General features: G+C 41.3%; 1 protein-coding gene across 3 annotated transcripts in view; it reads right to left on the minus strand.

The window, feature by feature from the left end:
• Positions 1–20,654, minus strand: part of BICC1 (BicC family RNA binding protein 1) — a 265,955-nt gene that overhangs the window by 12,264 nt on the left and 233,037 nt on the right. For 2 of the 3 annotated variants that reach the window (XM_028514016.2, XM_036026937.1), the window contains exons 10-19: positions 19,391–19,577; positions 17,416–17,577; positions 16,630–16,826; positions 16,364–16,496; positions 15,654–15,810; positions 12,375–12,540; positions 9,723–9,762; positions 9,213–9,367; positions 3,896–4,052; positions 566–726 (exon numbers count right to left, since the gene is read on the minus strand). In XM_028514016.2, the coding sequence (XP_028369817.1) occupies positions 566–726; positions 3,896–4,052; positions 9,213–9,367; positions 9,723–9,762; positions 12,375–12,540; positions 15,654–15,810; positions 16,364–16,496; positions 16,630–16,826; positions 17,416–17,577; positions 19,391–19,577 (1,515 nt within the window). The remainder of the gene's footprint in view (positions 1–565; positions 727–3,895; positions 4,053–9,212; positions 9,368–9,722; positions 9,763–12,374; positions 12,541–15,653; positions 15,811–16,363; positions 16,497–16,629; positions 16,827–17,415; positions 17,578–19,390; positions 19,578–20,654) is intronic. The other variant, XM_036026936.1, reaches the window with a different exon arrangement.

The following is a 20,654-nucleotide window of genomic DNA, read 5'->3' on the forward strand; positions in this document are numbered from 1 at the left end:
CTAAGCAAACAGCTAGAATAGGAACAGACTCAGAAATGGAGTTCACATGGAGGGTGATCAGCAGTGAATGGGAGGCAGGGAAATGGGGAGAAAAGGTACAGGGAATAAGAAGCAGAAACGGTGGGTACAAAATAGACAGGGGGAGGGTAAGAACAGTATAGGAAATGAGGAAGCCAAAAAACGTGTATGTCTGACTCATGGACATGAACTAAGGTGGCGGATGCATGGCAGAGGGGAACACAAGGGGGGGAAATGGGACAGCTAATAACATAATCAATGAAACATATTTTTTAAAAAAGTTCCTATGAATAGGTCTTTTAGCAAAACTGCTGAAGGTGTGTTTTTGTCAATGCTATTTCCTGTATTTCTGCTATCCCGTGTTTACTAGTCGCACCAAATAAACAGGAAATGAGATCACATTTTTCCTAGCAACAAAAGCAGGCTATGGGACTTGAAAGAATGCTCAGTGAAAGCACAGTCATAGGTCAATGAGTGATTTCATTCTAGAAGTCGTCATACACACAACCCAAACAAACCCGAGAAAAACAAAGAAAGAGTGACTGACCTCTTGTTGCTGGAAGACGTCTGTGTATTTGCCCAGACCCAGTTTGCTGAAGAGCTCAGGAAGGTCGGAGCCTTTGAAAGAGCTGTTTAGGTTACAGCCATTGCTTCCTGTCAGCGAGGAAATGCAGTCCATGTAATTGCTACTGCTGAGATAGTGTTCCGCTGAAGGGCAAACGAGAGACAGGCTTGAAGTGCAAATGCCCACAGAGAACAAGGTTTAATTAAAAGTTTTAATCACTCAAATATTTCAACTTCATTGTTGGGATGAACAGAACTGTAGCTGCAGAAATAAAGCAATACTTTACTGAATGAAACGTTGGCTTTTTACTGAGGAAATGCTGGCTATTGCTTTCTGAGTGACTCTTGCCATTTAAAAGGTTACACTTGCGAGGTAGCAATTTAGCAACAGTGCAGCTGCAGTTAATAATCATTAATCATTTTCACCTGGAGCATTCAGAAACATTTGCTCTTTATAACTGATTGCATATGAATTAAAAGGAATTGGGAGGAAGGTCCTTTAGAAACAATAAAAGCATGGAAGTTACTGTAAGTCCAGGCTCCATATGGATGGCCAGATGGCTCTCTGTCTCCACATTTGTGCTCACCTGGGGTCAGAGGAATTCTACGAGAGTGCACCATATAAATCTCCTTCCCTACAAAAATACAACTGGGCCGTAGGCTCACAAAAAGAGCGCTTTCAAAATTAAGAGTACCATGAAGTGAGACAAGAATGATGTTGGAGTTCCCGGATTTAATTTATGAGAGAAAGAAATCTGTCTCCTGAGAAAAATCCTAAGACAGCAATGCTGAGCTTGGCCCTGGCTCTGCAACCGATCTGTCAGGCAAAGATTTCTCCACACTGTCTATGGCTCTCAGGCACAGAGGCTGCACAGCTGGGTGGCGGACCAGTGAGCCATGCCAAGCACTTGACCAAATACTGAAACACTCTTCAAGATCTGCTTTGGAGATTCCGGCAGAGCTTTGCAGCCAGTCCTGCATCCCCAGCCAACCACTGGCTTTTCTTGTCCATGTGGGAATTTGATCCTCTTATACCAAAGTTGCGGCTTCACAAGGGATTCCCAGGGAGAGGATGAAGAAGGAAAGAGGACACTCCAATAGCCAATCAGATCCATCTAATTTTCTCTGGGATCCATGCAGTCACCAAATCTAAGAATTGCATTCTGCATTGTTTTAGGTGCCACTATTTACTTTCTTCAGTTCTCAACTCCCAACTGAGAGGTCCTTCATATATCACAAGTGGAAGGAATTTCTTGATAAGGGTTCTCTTTCTCTCAAAAATAGATGTTTCATCTCTTGTGGAGGCAATGTGTAGAGGCAAGGTTCCAGGACAAAGCCCCAAAGGCCTGCAGCCCTGGATCACTCCACCGATGGAAGGTAAGGCCCCAGTGTCATTAAAAAAAAAAAAAATATTGAGGAGGGCCCAGTGAGGTACTGGGTCAAGGGGGAGGCAGAGCAGGATGTGATGAACTCATGAGAGGAACCCACAGGACTTGACGCATAGCAGGCTGACTATATAACTCTTTATCTGAATGATAAACTTACTTTTTTGAGAGAGAAAGTGGAAATTATTGAAAATTAACACTGGAACAACTGGTATAAGCAAGGACGTCTGGGGAAAAACCCAGACATTGGTAATGTTGACAAGGGTGTCAAAAATTATTTACAACTGTGCTGTTTAGTATAATAGCCATTGGCCATATGTGACTATTAGCCATTAAAATGTCCTACAAATGAAATACATACCATATTTTAAAGACTTAGTACAAAAAAGTAGAATATTGCATTAACATGTCTTTATATAGATTACATGATTAAATAATATTTTGCATGTAGTGTGCTAAGCAAATACATTAATAAAATTTGAAAAAATGTGCAAAATATTCTTACTGATATTGATTACAGTACATAACTTTCTTTACATTTCATTTTAACTACTTATAGATTCTATATTCTCTTTAAAACCCCCTACTTTCTTAAAACATACAACAAAAACAAAATAACTGTGATTCTTTAATGATTCCTTTTTATTAATTATGAATCCCTGTATTTTAACCTTAATCCTGAACTTCAGTGCAACTAAGCTTACAGTCAATTTTAATGATCCAGCATTAAGTGAAAGGAAAGGAGAGAAAGATGGAAAAGGAGAGGCACAAAACTGTTGTATACTGGGGTACAGAACAGAGATCGTTTTCACCCCAGACCTGCACCTGCCAGCAGCCTGCCTCTCGGCTCCGTCCTCCTGTCAGTGATGGAGGATCCAGCCCAAGCTGACAGGAAGTGCTCAGGCTATAGTGGGAAGTGCACTTGGGAAAGAAAGAGTGGACCATGTTCTCTTATTTAGACTTGGCTGACACCACACTGGTCTTTTCAAATCTGACACAGGGCCAACGTAATCGATGATAACCACTGACTTGCTGAGTGTCTCCTATGCTCATTTAGATTGCTTTTCTTTACATAGTCTTCAAATACTCCCAGCTGCACATTTCAGGATTCCAAATTTATCCAAAACCCTGAAGAAAGGCATTTATTGTGATAACTATTGTCAATTCTAGTCTGTTTACCTCTTTATACAGCCCAAAAGTGTGGGTGCTGTTACAGACAAAAGCACTGGACTCATGCTGAGTCTTAACCGTGTATATTTAAAGCCAGAATCTTAGGCTTCACACTTCTTTTTATATTTATGTCAATTCAGTTACATCTTGTCAATGTAAAATATCAAGTGCTGCTTTTCACCGTAAGTTGCTACCCACTGAGTACTTTCTTCTATTGCCCGGCATGCAAATGTGCTCACATTCTGCTCACCTTCTTTACGCCCCTGTCTTTCCCTGATGAGAAAAAGCATTTTCTGAGTGTTTGTGTGTCCGTGATTCACTCATATGTTCATTCAACAAGCATGTACTGAGCACCTGCTAGGTGTCAAACACTTAGATATTTGGGGAGAAATAACAAATAAGGCACAGCTGAACAGAATGTCCAGTATGTGGGCACTTAGTGTTTACTGAATGAATAAATATGGTCCCTGGCCACAGAGCTCAAATTCTACAGGAAGAGATAATAATGTAAGTCTGTAATTACACTTCATCTTGACAAGTGCTAGAGTAAGAGCATATACAAAATGTGTTGGAAAAAGAAAATGACCTGGTCTGCTCCACCGGGAAAAATAAGGGAGGCTTCACAGAGGTGGCAGGTGAGTTACAACAGACACTTGAAGGCATGGAGTCCTGACTTTCTACTTGAGCATCACCCTTAACCAAATAAACAAATGTCAAGCTGATTACATCTAAAAGTATGATTAAAAATCAAAGCTCACTTGATTTGTTTTGTTTGCGCTTGGGGCTGCCAATAGAAGCGGCAAATTCACCATGACTTGTGGATCCTATTCCATTTCGGTCTCTCCAGTTGTCAGATTCACTCCCACTTCCCAAGTGCTCGCGACTGTTGGACCTCGAGAGGGACATTGATGAGCCCTGTAAACAGTCAAAGCCAGATAAGGCACTGTGCAATGAGGGGGTTCCCTGGGCTGGGAGGGAAAAGATGTCCAGTAAATCACCACGATTAACTTCCATTGCTAACCACTGTGGTTAGCCACGAATGCTGATTCTCGGGAACCAGCTGTGGTACCTGTCTCTGTCCTTGTCTTCCAGCCTCCAAAGACTTGGCAATACACACAGTGATGTTTTTGTTCATCATGAGGGTACCCAGCAGAGTTCTGAGAGTTCTCAGTACAGACTTACTCCTTGTAAGTCTAAATAAATATCAATTATTGAATTCCCCCAAGTCAAAATAAAAATAGTAATTTAAAAGATCTCAAAGTCTGCACTGAACTTGCACTTATCCATTTTTATGTATTTAATCACCATTATTACAAACACCTTGCTTTTTACTATGTCTCGAATATTAAAGGTAGGATTCTCTGATTTTCAAAGTTTTATGTTCACTGAAGAATTCCAAGAAACTCCTTTACAATTCACCTCAATAATCTCAGTTCGTTCAGTCTCCCAGCAGCATCGCCACAGCTGACCACGGCTTCCTTTAACACCTCTTTCTCAAGGCATCATGACACCACCCACCCCAGGTCCCCTGCTGACCTCACTGTAGCCCTGTAGGATCTTCCTTCACGTTCCCCCTCCAGATGTCCTGTCACCCTGGGGCTTGATTCGAGCCTGCCTGTCTCTCCCTCCCTCTCTCTCTCTCTTTTTCCACTTTCTTATTAAGTAATCTCAATCTCTTACAACTAAATCCATGACTCCCAATTTTTTACCCCCAGATTTGACTTTTCTGTTCAAATTGAGTGCATGGAGCTGCCAATCTGACACCTCCATGCTCCTGCCTCACAGGCATTTTAAATGCAGAGTCCTTGAAATCAAATTGTTGTAAACCTGTCCCCACCAGCTACACCCAAACCTACTCCTCTCAGAATTCCTACATCTCAGTGAGTGACTCTACCATTCACCCAACTGGTGAAGTCGTCCTCACCCCTCCTTCCCTCACAACGTCCAATCCATTGGTGTCATCTCTAAATATACCCCAAATCTACCTACTTCTCTCCATTTCCACAACTGTTACCAATAGCCTCCTTAATGAACATTCCGAGTCTGTTCTTTCCTCCCACCCTAATAATCCATTTTTCATAAGCAACTAGGTTGATTTTTTAATGCAAATTAGAACAAATCATGCCTCTGAATCAAGTCTTGCAACACTTTTCTGGTACCTGACAACGGGCCAAGGTGCTCCATAACTGAGCCTATCTCTCCAACCTCATCTCAGTCCTCTACCATACTAACCACCTGGGCACCAGGAATTCACTGGACAGTCCTGACTTCAAGGATGAGCCTGCCAGCTGTTCCCCTGGCCCAACGCTCCTTCCCTAGATCCTCACAAGGCTGGCCCTTTCTTGCCACCTACACCTTAGCTTCAATGTCACCTCATTAAGACTTGCTATCACAACCCAGTCTAAAGCAGACTGTTTCATATCTATTAGGTACTTCGATTAACTAAATATTCTTATTTACTTGCTTTGTATCTCTTTCTACCCACCAAAAAGTAAGCTCTATTCATGAAAGCAAGAGCCTGGAATCAAGCACTTGAATGTATCTTTAATGGCTAGAATTGTGTCTGGAGCACAGATGTTGCTTAATAAATATCTGTGGAATTACAGAATCTCATAGGTACATCTTCCTACATCTAGAATGTTACTTGCTGACTTTTGGAAAGGGGCATAGGGAAAGGACGGCTCCTAAGACCAACCCCCTCCCAGCTTTTCAATTAAAACCATCTTTAGCATTATATTTCCACCAGATAATCCCAGTGCAGCAAGGGAAATAACAGCATGCTCAAAACTGGTAATTACCAGAGGCATTAATGAGATCATTGTATGTTACTTGAATATATTTTAAAGATTCTACATCTAAACTCGTCTGAGCATTAAAAAACCATTAATTTAAGATCTAAGCTGACTTAATTCAAACACTATGTCAGACTTGGCTAAACACGGTGATTTCTAAAAACATTAAGTAAAATATACTCTTGTGACATCTACTAGTTTGTTATCTGATTAATCTAAGCTCACCTACACTCTTAGATTTATAAGATTTAAAATAATTGGACAACCTCATTACCCTCAGTGCTGAGAAATTAAAAACCATCTTTGACTCCCAACTCACGTTTTTATTTGCTCCAGAGAATGTGACCTTTGTTCATGCTTTTAAGATCTGAGTGGCAAAGAGAAGAGGAAGCCCCAAACCTGCTGTAGTTCTGCGGCTGTGACACCCATTGCAGGTGCAAGCAGCCTTGTGCTTGGCCTGTGGTGTCACAGTATGTGAAGTGGACAGGGTCATATTTTTTAGCCTTGAAGAAAACAAAACAAAGCCTCAAGCTCCTTTTGGAACAGGGTCATTTCTCAAAGCTGCCCTAAAACTGGATCAAATCTAGCTTCTGGGAAATCTGAATGAGGAGCTCAAAGCACCAACTTCTTGCCTCAAGCAAGTTTCCCAGAACAAGGAATCCGGAGAGCCCCGGTCCCTGGCTCACTGGGGGAGCAGCGCATGCCCATCAGGACCTCCTGGCTGAACATGCTTCCTCACACAGCATTCTACTTATCCATTTGTTTGTTTTCTTTGGAAAAGAAGAAGCACAAACAGTGTTTCTAGCACCCTATAATTTAAAAATATCAGTGCTATAAGGAGAGACGTGGTCAACCTTTTAGTAAAAAGTAACTTCTATTTTCCCTAGGCCCTTCTCCCTCCCCCTTGGTCCCCCCCATGCCCTAACCCAAACAAGTGATCCCCACTCACTGCCCAGTTTCTGACCCCTCCGAGTGCTAGCAGGACAGAGAGCAACTGCTGCAGAATATCAGATGCTATGGAAGGGCTGGGGGCCCTCACACCCCCTTTTATGGATTTGCGATGCATGAAGAAAGGTTCAAGTCCTACACACCAGGGAGAATTAGACCACTATTCCCAAAGAAAGCCTGATTTTTATCTCTTTGTCAGTCGTGTTTGAAGAGGCCATAAATAAATGCGGGTTACATGGTGAACACTGAGCTAGTGGTCCCACCCTCTGCCAGCCTTGCAGTAGGACTGGGCCTCCAGATCTCAGCCAGGACAATGCAACAGGCGGGCCCAAGATGGACAAAGCAAGAAAAGCCACCGAGCCAGGCCCCTGCTGCACAGAAAGGGGTCCTCTCATCCTTGGGTAAGTGCCTGAGCAGAGTCGGGTTCTGACACCACCCTTTGTGCATTGTTCCCCTTCATTTACATCCCTGTAGAGTGGGGCAGAGAAGGGTGCCAAATTAGAATCTTACAAGGCTTTTGCTGAAAATGCAGATTCCTGGTTCCACTCCCTACCTGATGAAAGAGATCCTGGAGGAAGAATCTGCATTTTTGCCAAGTTCTCCAAGGGCCTCTTTTGCCTGCTAGGGTATGGCAATGTGGCCCTAGATCATTTACATATCACCTTTGCTGTGTGCCCTCTTGGGTTAAACCATTAGGAAGAGAAGTATAAGGAAATCTTGTAAAATGAATTCAAGTCCTTTCTTTGACACTTACTGCCATGACCTCAAGTAAGACACTTAACTATTCTGGGCCCCCTTTCCTCCAGTGGAACTAACAGGAATCGCTAAATAGCACCCAGAACTCACCGTTCACTCACCATTCAGGCTGCACACTGAATGCCCTCTCCCCTGCCATCCTCATAACAACTCAAATGGAAAACAGGCTCCAGGAGTGAAGCCACAACCAGTGGTGGCTGTCAGACCCCACAGCCCCTGCACTTGACCACTACAGCATCAGAATGATCATCACTTCAAACTGCCATACTATTGGTCTCCGAGAGCAGAACTGAATCAGCAGTTCTACAGCGAAGTATTTAATCTCTGAAAGTGCACAAACACAGCCAGCCACCTAATGCTGTATCAAGCAAAGGTGAGTGAAAAAGGTGAGACTGTACGTGCCTCGGATGAAAGAGTTAGCACAGCAGTTTTAAGGTCTCAGCCTACAAAAGAAGATGCTTTCTGCCACTAGAGCTATAATGGTAGAGAGAGGAGTGTACCTCCTAGAGCCCTGCAACATTTCATAATGGTGCCTACACTCTAGCTGCTGACAGTAGCTTTGTCTTTACATACAGCCTGCCAGGTTGCTGCTGTAGGTCTGACAATGACATTCACAGGAGACTGTTCTTTCTAGTATTTCCTTTTTCACTTACTCAGACAAAGAAAAAACGCACATGTTTGCTTTTACCCTGCATCAACAGTCTAATTTATTACAAAGAAAACAGGTAGAGAAGAGAAGGCCAATCTACAAATGCTTGTGATTAGACTAATGACTACGAAACCCTTCCCCAGTATTTGTTTTGCCGTCTACTGTGTTCTGGTTGAACACTGTGATTCTTGGATCGATCCCTTCTGCCCATGCTTGAGTCTGCAGTCTCCCCAGGGCTGTGTGTGCGTGCGTGTGCTCTCTTCCTCTGCCCCCACTCCCAAAAGGCTGATAGCCAAAATCTGATACTCTGCAACTGAGGTCTTGCCGAGTGAGTCACGTGCAGACTGGCTGACTGGGAAGCAGGAACTCTGGATCCCTTCACCATGTGGTGTGGATGCCAGCTTCCCAGTCTCACTCTGAGCAGGGCAGCCAACATCTGGGAGACATAAAATTTTGGAGCTCTTGTTTGTGATACTTCCTGCTGTGTTCCTGGCACATCAGACACACTGAATTTTTAACTCATATCTGAGCACTTGTTTTCATTGAATATTTGCCTTTTCCCCCTATGGTGGGCTTGCTAGTGATGCCCTTGGATGAAGGGATTCTTTATATAGTTTATGGGATATTATTACATCTGTCCATTGCTTCATCTCAGCCTTGTTCTAGCATTTATGACACTCCCCCTAACAAAAACACCTTTATCTAAATTTACATCTCTGTAACAGCTGAATAACAACTTTGAGAGAAGATACAGAGAAGAACATACTGCATTAGACTGCATCAATTTTGTAGCAATATGTTTATAAGCACAGAAATTAAATCCCCATTAATGACTTCTCCTTAAGTAAATAAAGGATGGGAGGGGAGGGATGATAGCTCCCATTTGCTGAGAGACAAGACAGAAGAATGTGTAGGGAGGACTCTACACACCTCGAAAGTGGTTGTCATTGTAGGCTTGTAGGACACGTGGTTGGCCCTTCTCAGCTCCTTGATAGTTTCCGCAGGCATGGATTTAGAAAACCCAAGGCCACTCCAGGTATTTGTAGGTGTTCTGACCTCTGTCACCACTGGTTTCTTTAACATAGCTTTGGAAAACAATATAAAACAATGCTTGATATTTTTAATATGGTTACTGATGAGTGTTGTTTTCATATATGTAAAGAAATCAGAACTTAATATTATTTTTTAACACAAAATGCCTTAAATTATCTTCATAAAACATTTTATACAAAGTAATGGTAAATTTTGAAATGCTATATTATCTCATAATCGATCTAATGCTAATCTAGTCAATAAAATATATTTGGTCTCAATAAATTTGTGCAACTTTGAACCTAAACATTTGTTAATGAAGGTGCAATTTCACAATTCAGTGTGAATACTGGAAAACCTTTTAAGCATCTACGGGAAAAAAGTATAGATCATTAGCGTATCACATACCTTTGGTTGCTAACAGCTTCTTTTGTTCATAGTCAAATGCCTAAAAATAAGACAGATTTATTGCCAGTTAATCCAGATGTCATGCCAATGCTCCACGACAAGAACACCGAGGTTCTGACTGCAGCCTGTAGATCTGCCTGGGACACAAGCTAAGTTTTGCACCACGATGTGCCATTAATTCAGTGCAAGTCGGATCAATTTAAACATGTTTGCAAACTAATTAATTAGAATAGTGAATCACTACTTTTGAAGTACTGACAGTGACAAGAGTTAGACATTTTCCTTCAAACGTAAAAAAATACCTATTTACTATAAGTATTTAAAACACCAGGACAAGTATATGCTAAAGTATAGTGAATAACTTAATAATAATTATGCTAAGTTTCAAAACAATGCATTACAAAAATGCTTTCAGGCTATCCACTAGCCTCATGTCTCTCTCAAAATCCCTCCTTCGGTACATGGCCTGACGTGGTATAATGTCCAGACAACTTAACAAATTAGCCTAATTGAAATAGTCTTTGCTTTTGAAACGAGATAAATGGGAAATGTCTAGCTTTAAGCTATAACAACATTAAGCATTACAATAAAAGTAAACCTAGTTACCTTTTATTGCAGAGGAGTTAGGGGGGCACTATCCATTCTCTTCATTCACAGTGAGTAAGTGACCAATGATGGAGTCAGGTCTCCACAGAAACCAAGCCAGGCCTTTTTGAAGAAGTCTAGATGCAGCTACATCTCAAATGCTAACCCAGAGTTCTTCACTCCCCAGTTTAGGGACCAGCTAGGACTTGATTTAACAATGTCTTAAAGGCCTATCTGGAAGGTTGAGAACCAACTGGCAAAACCTCTTTTGACCCTCTCCCTGGGAGCACTAGATCACCATATGCAGGGTGCATGCCCAGGTAATTTACCGTCTGAAATGGCACTTCTGAGAGTGACTGGCAGAAATAATAATTAGGTCAGGATAATGCAAGGAAACTGGCTGGCTCAGATAAACCATTAATTCTAAGAACATGGCAGTAAATTGGGAGAGCCAGGATTTTAGAGAATACAACTGGGTGATGTTTTTTAATCTTAGGTCTGAAATGGCACTGGAAGTTAAGATCAACTATTACTGATTAATGTCCAAGGGCAAGGTGTGGGAAGATTCTGATGTTCACTCGCTCAGTAAATATTTATTGAGTGCCGCTGGTTAGTGACTGGGCTGCCCTTTGTGGAAGAAGACAATGATTAGTCAGAAGTAGTCTGCAGCCTTGAAGCATGGAGAATCTTAGCAGGGATGGGTAAAAGAAATAACTACAAAATAAATTACGAAGTGAGGTAAGTGTGGGAAGAGCTAGAGCCATAGCATTCCAAGAACATCAGAGACAAGACAGATGATTTTAGCTGATGGAATCAGAGAAGTCTTCAATTTTTCTCCCTGTCAATGCTCAGTGACTATCATCATCAAGAACATTTCTCACCCACCCTAAAAGAAAGGAATAGGTGAATGGCTCACTCGAGGTGTAAAACTGATGGAAAAGATAAGAACCACAAGATGGAAGAAATCCATAAATGGATCATAAAGCAGATTTGATACTTCCTAGATAAAAGAATTTTAATCTGTATTAACTGAAAATGAATCCACCAAAGAAAATATAAATCCTTTAAATCCTTTTTTTTTAACTAAAGGACATTTTATAAAGGCCATGGCTTTTGTAAAAACATTCATCTAAAAACTCAGAGAAATGTTCAAATGCAAGAATTAAAAGAACTGATAAGCTGGAATTATAGAAGTATAATTTAGTTCCATGAATTAATTTCTTTGACAGATCTTTAACAGCTTTGTTTCTTGGATTTTGTGCAACACTTTTTTCTTCTTTTGGAGGTGGGGAGATGGAGATGGTAGATAAATCTTTTACTAAGAGATAGGTAAGTCTACCCAGTAATTCTGATACTGAAATCAAATGCTTACAGAAATCTCTAGAAGCACAAAGCACAAAACCCTTCTCTTTCATATTGTAATGTATATGAAAATCAGATTTCTGCATTCTATGGTCAATAGCCTATTTTCAGTAATTAGCCTAATACTTTGAAGAGGGATATAGGAAAAATAATTCCTTTTGAGGAAATTGTTTAAAATAACCACAAAAATCTGTGACCCAATATAATTATCAATAGTATTTATCATCTACTTTCTGAAACACTAAAGCTTCATATCAGCTATTTTTATAATTTTATTTTTGGTGCCTCAATGATACCAAACAGATTTATCATCTCCATTTTATAGACAGAAGGGTATTATATCTATTTATCCAAGACTATGTCATGAGGCAGTAATACTTAGAAATAACAGTGCTGACATTTATCTCAAATTTTATAAAACAACTGATGAATAATGTCATTTACGTAACGCTTAGTGACACAGACCATTTATGTCATTTTTCATATTTTAAATAATTTAATCACTTAAGCTAAATCCTGCATTTCATTTTTAAAGTTTATAGCAAAATCAATTCCTAACTACAGCATATATATTTAAATTTAATTTTGACTAGAGTGCAGAAAGAAAACCTAATTTCTCCTCTACTGCTCTACACTCACTGAATTCACCATTCCCTAGCCCAAGCACACTCCATTTAGATGACATTCCCATTGTTTTACCATTACCTGCATGTTGACAAACGATGGCCGCGAGGCCAGGCGGGCCCTTTCGGAGTTTTGCTGAGCAGCTGCGGCCCTCTCTGCAGCACGCTCACTCCCTGGAGCCTTCTTGTCAGTCAAAGGGCTTTCGGCAGCACTCAGTTCAGGGTCTGAGAGCAACCTGTCAGTGCTGCTGTGAAACAGAGTTTGGAATTGAATACCCTGCATTACATACAAATGAACCGAATGTTTCCCATGTGCCACGTTTACTCTGGATGCTAACCACTGTCACCCATTTACGTGTATTATCTCATTTAATCCCAACTCCACCGCTATGAGGTAGGTGGTATTCTTGCCCCCATATTACAGAGGAAGGAAGTACCTTATCCAAGGTCATCGTCTAGTGAATGATATTTGAACCCAGGCTTTCTGACTCTAAGAGCCATAGCTGAAACTATTTCATGGCACATATTCATACACAAGATAGACAGTATATTATGAATGGTACATATGGAGCAGACATACACACAAGATTTCTAAATTAGTATACGTCAAGGAGACATCAATGGCCCATGCATACACAGTGGAAACAAGACTGAGCTGATCTGAAAGCATGCCAATGATCCAATTCATGTGTGTAAAATCTGCATTGCTATAGGGGGTAGAAAAAGAAGAAATATTTTCCAACACCTGTTCAGGGTTAATGAGAAGAGCATGAAAGTGCTTCTTCCTTTTAAAAAATGTTTATTGATTGATTAGAGAGAATGTGAGAGTGAGAAAGAGTATGAGAGGGAGACACTAACTTGTTCCACTTATTTATGCATTCATTGGCTGATTTTTGTATGTGGCCTGACCGGGGATCAAACCCACAACCACAGCATATCACAATGACTCTCTAAACAACTAAGCTACCCAGCCAGAGTGAAAAATGCCTCTTAAAATGGTGACCAATTATCTGAATTACAAGAATTGAAAATGCCCTATATGTGCACTTCAAGTTCAAACCCAACTGCATGTAAGCTCTAGTACAGAGGAAATAAACAGTATTAGTCAAAGAGCTGGTTTATTCATTCATTCTTTTATCATTCATTAAGTTGTGCTGGGGAAAATTGCAGGAATTTAGGAAGGGCTATTGGAAACAAAAGGAGGAGCAATGAACTTTGTTTGCTTGACAAGAGTTCACAGAGGTTTCAATGAAGACATTTCAACTGGAATTTAAAGGGCACGTGCAGGTTCACGAGTGCAAAAGGCCAGGAGAAGGGCAACCAGGAGGGAAGAGCATAAGCAGAGGAAAGGAGGCACACCATGCAGACTACTGGTGGTCTACAGCCGGGGTGCACTAAGATCAGACTCATGTGTTCCGAACAATTACTGGGACCAAATACAGGACTGACAGAGCTGATGAGAGACTGGAGGCAGGGAGACATTCTGGAGGGTGCCGACACATTCAGATGAGAACCCATGCAAGTCCACACTACACTTGATGAAAGGAACAGATATATACTTCAAACACTTCCATATAGAGAAAAAGCAAAATCAGTTATCTAACCTATAGATAACACAATTAAATAATGTTAATTTTGGGTATTAGTACCATGTAAAGAAAAACACAAATAAAGCAGATTTGGACAAAATGGTAACAACAGTAACTAACCCACCAAAGAGTTCATAAAAGCAAATCAGATTTTGGAAAGAAAAAGAGGACATACAAGTGTCTATGTTATATTTGCCCACAGACATTCTACTCTGTGAGGACACACAGTTCATACCCTGAACAACATAGGTGTGAACTGCACTGGTTCACTTGCATGCAGGTGTTTGCAATCAATAGACAGGTGGCTCACCATATTCCCTGGGTTTTATATCTGCAGATTCAACCAACAACAGATCGAAAACAGTATTTTCGATCCCCAGCTGGGAATCTGCAGAAGTAGAGGGCCAACTGTATGTGTTGTTCTGTGGCATTTCATATAAGGCACTTGAGTGCCTGTGGATCCCACATGGGGTCCTGGAATCAATCAGATACCAAGGGACAGCTACAGTGAAGTTTGGGGGAAGTCCAAGTTAGCTGCAGATTTCTGACTGTGCAGGGGGGCAGTGCCCGCAACTCCTCATTGTTCAAGGATCAACTGTATAAGAAGACTAGTAAGACAGTAGAGGAAACTGGGGAAATGGAGGTAGATGGGAGCAAAACCTTTCAATATAGAAGCATTCCATTGTTTTTCTTTTAAAAAACATGGGCAGCCTATTTGAAAAACACAAACAAAAAGCAGTAAAAAAGAAGAGAAAGGAAACACATTTGTAACTATCCTATGGTACAGGAGATATATATATATATATATATATATAAAACACAAGATAGGTATTTCTATTCACTGATTTGTAATAAATGCAATCATGATACTGTCAAGTGTTTATTACCAAAGCTAGCAGTTAACTACCTTGGAACAAGGGAGCCATAGTTTAAATTAGAAATTCAAAGGCAAATGAAGAATTCACAGCCAGAAAATACCTAGTAGCAATAATCGAAGAGTGAAAATTGCCCTGCCGATTGCTCTACTGAAGAGCAGAGAGAACGTTAGCAGTTTCGGAGTGCTATAGATAGTTTAGAGGACCCAGAGATAAACCCAAGGCTCATGAAGAAGGGAAGGCCTCCAGATAAAATATAAGGGTAAAAATGATCAGATTATTATTCCTTAATAAAAATTTTACCCACAATAACATCACTAAGATTGAAATGGGATCCTACTCAGCCATAACAGATGAAATTCTGCCATTTGATATAGGCCTTGAGGGTATTACACTAATGGAATAAATCAGAGGAAAAAGACAAGTACCGTATCATTCCACTCCTATGTGGAATACAGAAACAAACCACACAGACAAACAACATCAAAAAACAAAAACACGTTCACAGAGGCAGACAACAGACCTATGGCCACCAGAGGGAAGCCAAGTGGAGGAGGGGCAGAGTGGGGAAAGAGGGGCAACTGTGGGGGACAGATGGAGACTGGACTCTCAGCAGTGAGCACGATGCAGTAATACACTGATGTCAAATTATGACGCTACACACCTGAAAGTTACACAATCTTATAAACCAGTGTTTCTTCAATATAAAGAAACTGTTAAAGGAAAAAAGCACAGAGAAATGAGAAAAAAAAGATATGGGTAAGATCAAATTCACTGAAACCAAACAGCACTAATTGCTGAACAAACCCAGTTTTGTTCCACTGACTTACAACAAATCTAGCCTGTTACACAATTTCCTTCAAAGCATCAAGGCCTTTTAAAGACGAAAATACCTACTGTAAGTGGGAGTTTTTGGTGCCTTGCAATAGTTCCACTGTCTGCCTCTTGGCACAGGAAACTTTGGAGGGACCCAGCATCTGTTTCAAGTCACCGGCATTCCCAGAATGGGAAGGGCTTCGAGGCATGCCTACTTCAACAAAAGCATCATTGCAACCTGCAGAGAAAAGAAAACAGTGAAAACCAAAAACACTGGCTTCCCATCAACCACCACCTACAACAGAAACAAATTGGAATCCAACACTAGGGAGACACAGACACAGCTGCTTTCAGCTGCAGATGGGACACCTTAACAAGGTCAGGCCACCTCAGAACTCGAGATGAAACCTGAAGAGAAGACCCTATTTTTCAGAGATTGTTAGGGATGAACAGAAAAAAAATATACTCTACTTAGAAAGAAATTATATAGATACATATATACATACACACATTTAGTAGGTTGATGCTTTCCTGCTATACAATTACATTCACTTTAATTTAGGAAGTTCCAATGTAATGGGAAAGCGATTCTTTCGGTAAAAAGTTTATCTGCTTTTCAGTTTATCTTTCACCATGCTCTTTGGAAATTTATTCAAGATGTTGTCTTTCTGTATGTGAGGCAGGATGAGTCATAACTCATTAGCAAAACCAATTCAAAGTCACTGCATGGATTTTCTAGGACCCCCTCAATTCAAGTAACGGACCAGGCTGAAGTTCAGAACAAGAGATACCTTCTGCGGGGTTTGGTTTGGGAGATGCCTGCTCAGATCCACTCGTTTGTCTGGACGGATCACTGTGGTTCGCACTCAGCACTTTTTCTCCAAGTGAGGAAGTGGATATCACACCATATTTTATATTTGGAGACTGAAATAATAACAGAAAATAACATGCAGTTGTGATTGCAATTCTACAATTCTTTTCAGCTGCAAGTTTTACTAGCAGTGGCTGATGTCTTACAAATAGCACAGATCACGTTATTCTGCCTGAGGGACATTACCTGTGCGTGTCCGTTTAAAGAAGCAGAGATTTTCTTGCCTTCTGTCTGCATACTGCTGATATGGACGTCGACAGGAGTCAGGCCAGGAGGGGGAGATGGAGCTGTGTGCCCGTAGGCAGGTACTCCAGACAACAAAATGTTGGTTAACGTGGCTTGGGCAGTAGATGGAATCATCAGGTGTGGGGCAGCAGAAAAGCCTAGACCAACGTTTCGTGAGGACAGACATTAGACAGGAAAACTCAGAATCAACAAGCACATGTTGTTTCCAGCAGCAACAAAAAATGTCATTTTTGTGGCTGCAAATTCAGAACAGAATTCAATTTTGATACCTCTCTGAAAGTAGGTTATACATTACTACACAAAACAAAGTCAAAATGGAAGGACACTCGAGAACATTGAATCCAAGCTCCTCACCATGCAGATGAAGAAACGAGCGAGACCCAGCATGTGCATATGACCACCAAGCAATTCTAACCTCTCCAGCTAGAACCTACATGTCCTCATGTTCAGATCAGTGGCCTTCATGTGACTTTGCCACTGCTCCCTGCACACCATGCTCTCTTTTCTGATCTGTTTGTCACGTTTGAAGATGATATGTTACTTTTATGGAAAACTCACTGCTTCACTGTGCATCATTTTAACTAATTTACACATTAGGGAATTTTCATTAGGCTACAGAATGCTTGGTACTGTAATTTTTCCCTAAGGACAAGAACCACTAGTAAATTTTAAGTGCTGGTAATACCTACAAAGACATGCCTTCGGCTGTACTTAAATGATACTGACCTGTGGCACTTGAAGTATTAGCAAGTGGGGGTGCCCATAACGTGGGACTGGGAGTGCCAGAACTCGGACTTTGCAAAGGACTGACTGAGCTATTAAGAGCATTCAGAAGTGAGTTCGGGGTTGTCGAAGTGTTCAGAGATAAGGTGGTGGGGCCCAAAAGACCTGTAATAAATGGATGTAAAGTCAATATGCATAAATCCAAGATTTTAAAACAACAGATGGCACCAATACTACCATTTGAAATGCACGTTGATATAATCTAAGTGATAGATGACCTTCTTTCAAATATTCACATGGAATACCACAGGATACAATGCCAACACAGGACCCAGCTTACCCACACACAGATGCTGACAAGGAAACGGAAGGCAGGTGTGTTCCAAACCAGGAGGGTGGGCGGCCGGGTTGCTGAGCAGTGCCAGTGGCTCTGCACTCATTCCATTGGCCAAGATGAACAAAATCCTGCTCATTTCCCTGTGTAACGCAGCCCTCATATGCTTTCAGACAAACACTTCGAACCACTGAACCAATTAGCAGTGACTAAGGGGATGTTTCCCACAGCAGAATGGCTCCATTTGGCCCGCTGTAGATGGGCCTGACTACAGGCAACAGTTTTCATTCTGTGTCAAAACACATACGTGATTTCTTTGCACTCCCTCTCAGTGTACACAGAAACTTTTCTCAGGAGAAAAAAAGATTTTCCCCTTGTTTTAGGGATTTAATGCTTGATTTAGGTAATGCAATTTTCCTTCTGGCATTTAAAATATGTTCTAAAGTAAAATGTGGATTTTATACAAGTTTCCAGGAATCCTTAATGCATTAGGTAATACAGGTTACATAGAGCCATAAAAACATTTTGGAAATTGAGTGATTATGAATCTCTGCTCACTTTTCTTTTTCTCTCTGGTGCAGCAAGAACTCGGTTCCTGCCAAGTCATGTGACTGGCATTCCCAGACGCAGTGCTGTGTTGGTGTGACTGTGCAGACCCCCAGTGGGAGGGACGACTTTCCCAAGCAGGAAAAAAAACTTGCCCTCGGTGTAATGGTACCTAAGCAAGGTTAGTTGGTACACTAATCACATTATTTAAACATGTTATTTTCACAAGATTTTATTTTTTAAAAAGCAAGAATAGCTATTAGAAAAAATTAAAGACTGCTGAGAGTATTTTTCTTATCTCAAGTCAACACCGAATTGGGCAGAATGATATGCTGGTTATTGCATTAACATTTTAGATAAAGGCTACTGAGAAAACGTACAACAAAGTAGGGAACCTAGCATAATTTCATAGAGCTACTAACTTCAGCCTGTAAGATGGGACTTCATTATGAGGCAATAAACATCACCAGGGCTATTGAGTGGCTGCCTCGGCTGCCTCACAGAACTAAAGACTGGGATGGTGATGTTCTTTCATCTTCCTGTGCTTTGCCTCGGCTACGAACACAGGTGTCTACGAACACAGGTCCGCTGGTTCCCTGAGTGGCCTCGGGCTAGGTTTCCTTTGTGTCTCAGGAACACAGCAGGCCTAACTACTGGGAGTGGGGGCCCTGCCTGCTCTCACCTCCCTCTCTGCACACCCCTCACACAGATCTGCAATTACTTTCCGAAACACAAACTGGATAATCTGTATCTCTAGGGACTGATGGCAATATTGCAAATGCCAGAGAGAGAGAGAGAACACATAAATTATAGTCGGCCTGCTGACTTCCCTCTCAGTGGCATTCCTAATTTAGGAGAACAATCACAGCCGAAAATAAAACAGTCAGACGTTGATTATTTATGCCGAAATAAGAAGAATCTGGGAAACAAATCCACAAAGTCTAACAAAAAAACGAAATGGATTGATTTGAGTTTTGTTGCTTTTCACCTGACCTGAGGGCCTGAAGAGGGGAAAACAAAGCCTTTAAAACAGAAGGAAAGGGAACTGGATACGCAATCCCCCAGTGACTGAGAGGGCTATAATAATAAATGTTATACCTAGTCCAGTGAGTCCGAGGCCTGCTGAGGCTAAGATATCCAGGCTGGGACATGCCAGGCCGGCAGGGCACGATGCTGGGGAAGGACTGGTTGCTATGGTAACCCCACTGCTTTCAAGTCCGAGGAGACATTTCCTTGCTTCATACATATTTAAGGCATTTCGTTCAACACTTTTCACAATCACAGACTATGAAAACACACAATGAGAAAGAAAACAGTGACATGCAAGTAGTCTACAATGAATGGGGGAGGTGGGTGAGAAATGAATATGGTCATAGAATTTCCACTTAGGGAATTTATTAGTGCCACTTTAAAGTCAACTGTGCATTCTAACCACTTGCTACATTTCTTCCTTTTGGGAAAACCATAAAACGCTAGTTACCACTTACTGGGTGTGTCCTGTGTTCCAAGAACAGCGATGGCAGCTGCAAATATATTCCAATTCCCACCAAAACCTTATGAAGGGGTGGAAATTATTATTCACCCAATGTCAGGGTGAGGACCAGGGACGTACCCAATGTCACAGCACAGCTGTAGGGGCAGCCATCGACCTGGAGTGCAGGCTGACTCCAGAGCCCACTCCCGTTTACATCCTGGTCTTTACATTAAAGCTTTCCCCACTTTATCTCATTTTTGCAGAATAAATCAAACTTGTCTCCCTACAGTATATATACTGCATAATAACAGTCACTTACATTTGACATTTATGGTCTACTAGTTAACTAATAGACCTTGAGGTACCACTATTCCTCAATGATGACATATCTATGGCAAAGCTCATAACAAAATAAATTCCTAAACAATAAATCTTTTTTATCAATGGACTCATCTAGAAAATTGGAAGTGTGAACCCAGGAGGAAAGCCTCCCATCAACAATAAAGAAAATTTGTGGCTGAGAAAGCAGCTGAAGCAGCAGTGAGCATGGGCACCGGCAGGGCATAAATAAATGGCCCCGGGATGCTGCAGGGCCTCTGAGTTCTCACTTTAAATCTATTTCCCCCTGACTTTCTGCTCCTGTCCTGCCGAGCTCCAGGAATTCTTCTTGTGTCTGTCCATTGTACATGCACAAGTCCTCGAAAGTCTATGCACCTCCATCATCTAGTCCTGGTGTCTAGTAACTCTAAGCCAACCCACCTAGTCAAGCTTGCCTGACGCTTCACAATGCAGAAAACTAAAGGCCTCGTCTCTATCTTTAAACTCACCGTATCGAGTTCACTTAGAATCAATGCTATTTTTTCATTTAAAGTTTTCTTTTGAAGAAGG

The sequence above is a fragment of the Phyllostomus discolor genome, chromosome 5 (genome assembly GCF_004126475.2).
Source record: "Phyllostomus discolor isolate MPI-MPIP mPhyDis1 chromosome 5, mPhyDis1.pri.v3, whole genome shotgun sequence".
Lineage (NCBI taxonomy): Eukaryota > Metazoa > Chordata > Mammalia > Chiroptera > Phyllostomidae > Phyllostomus > Phyllostomus discolor.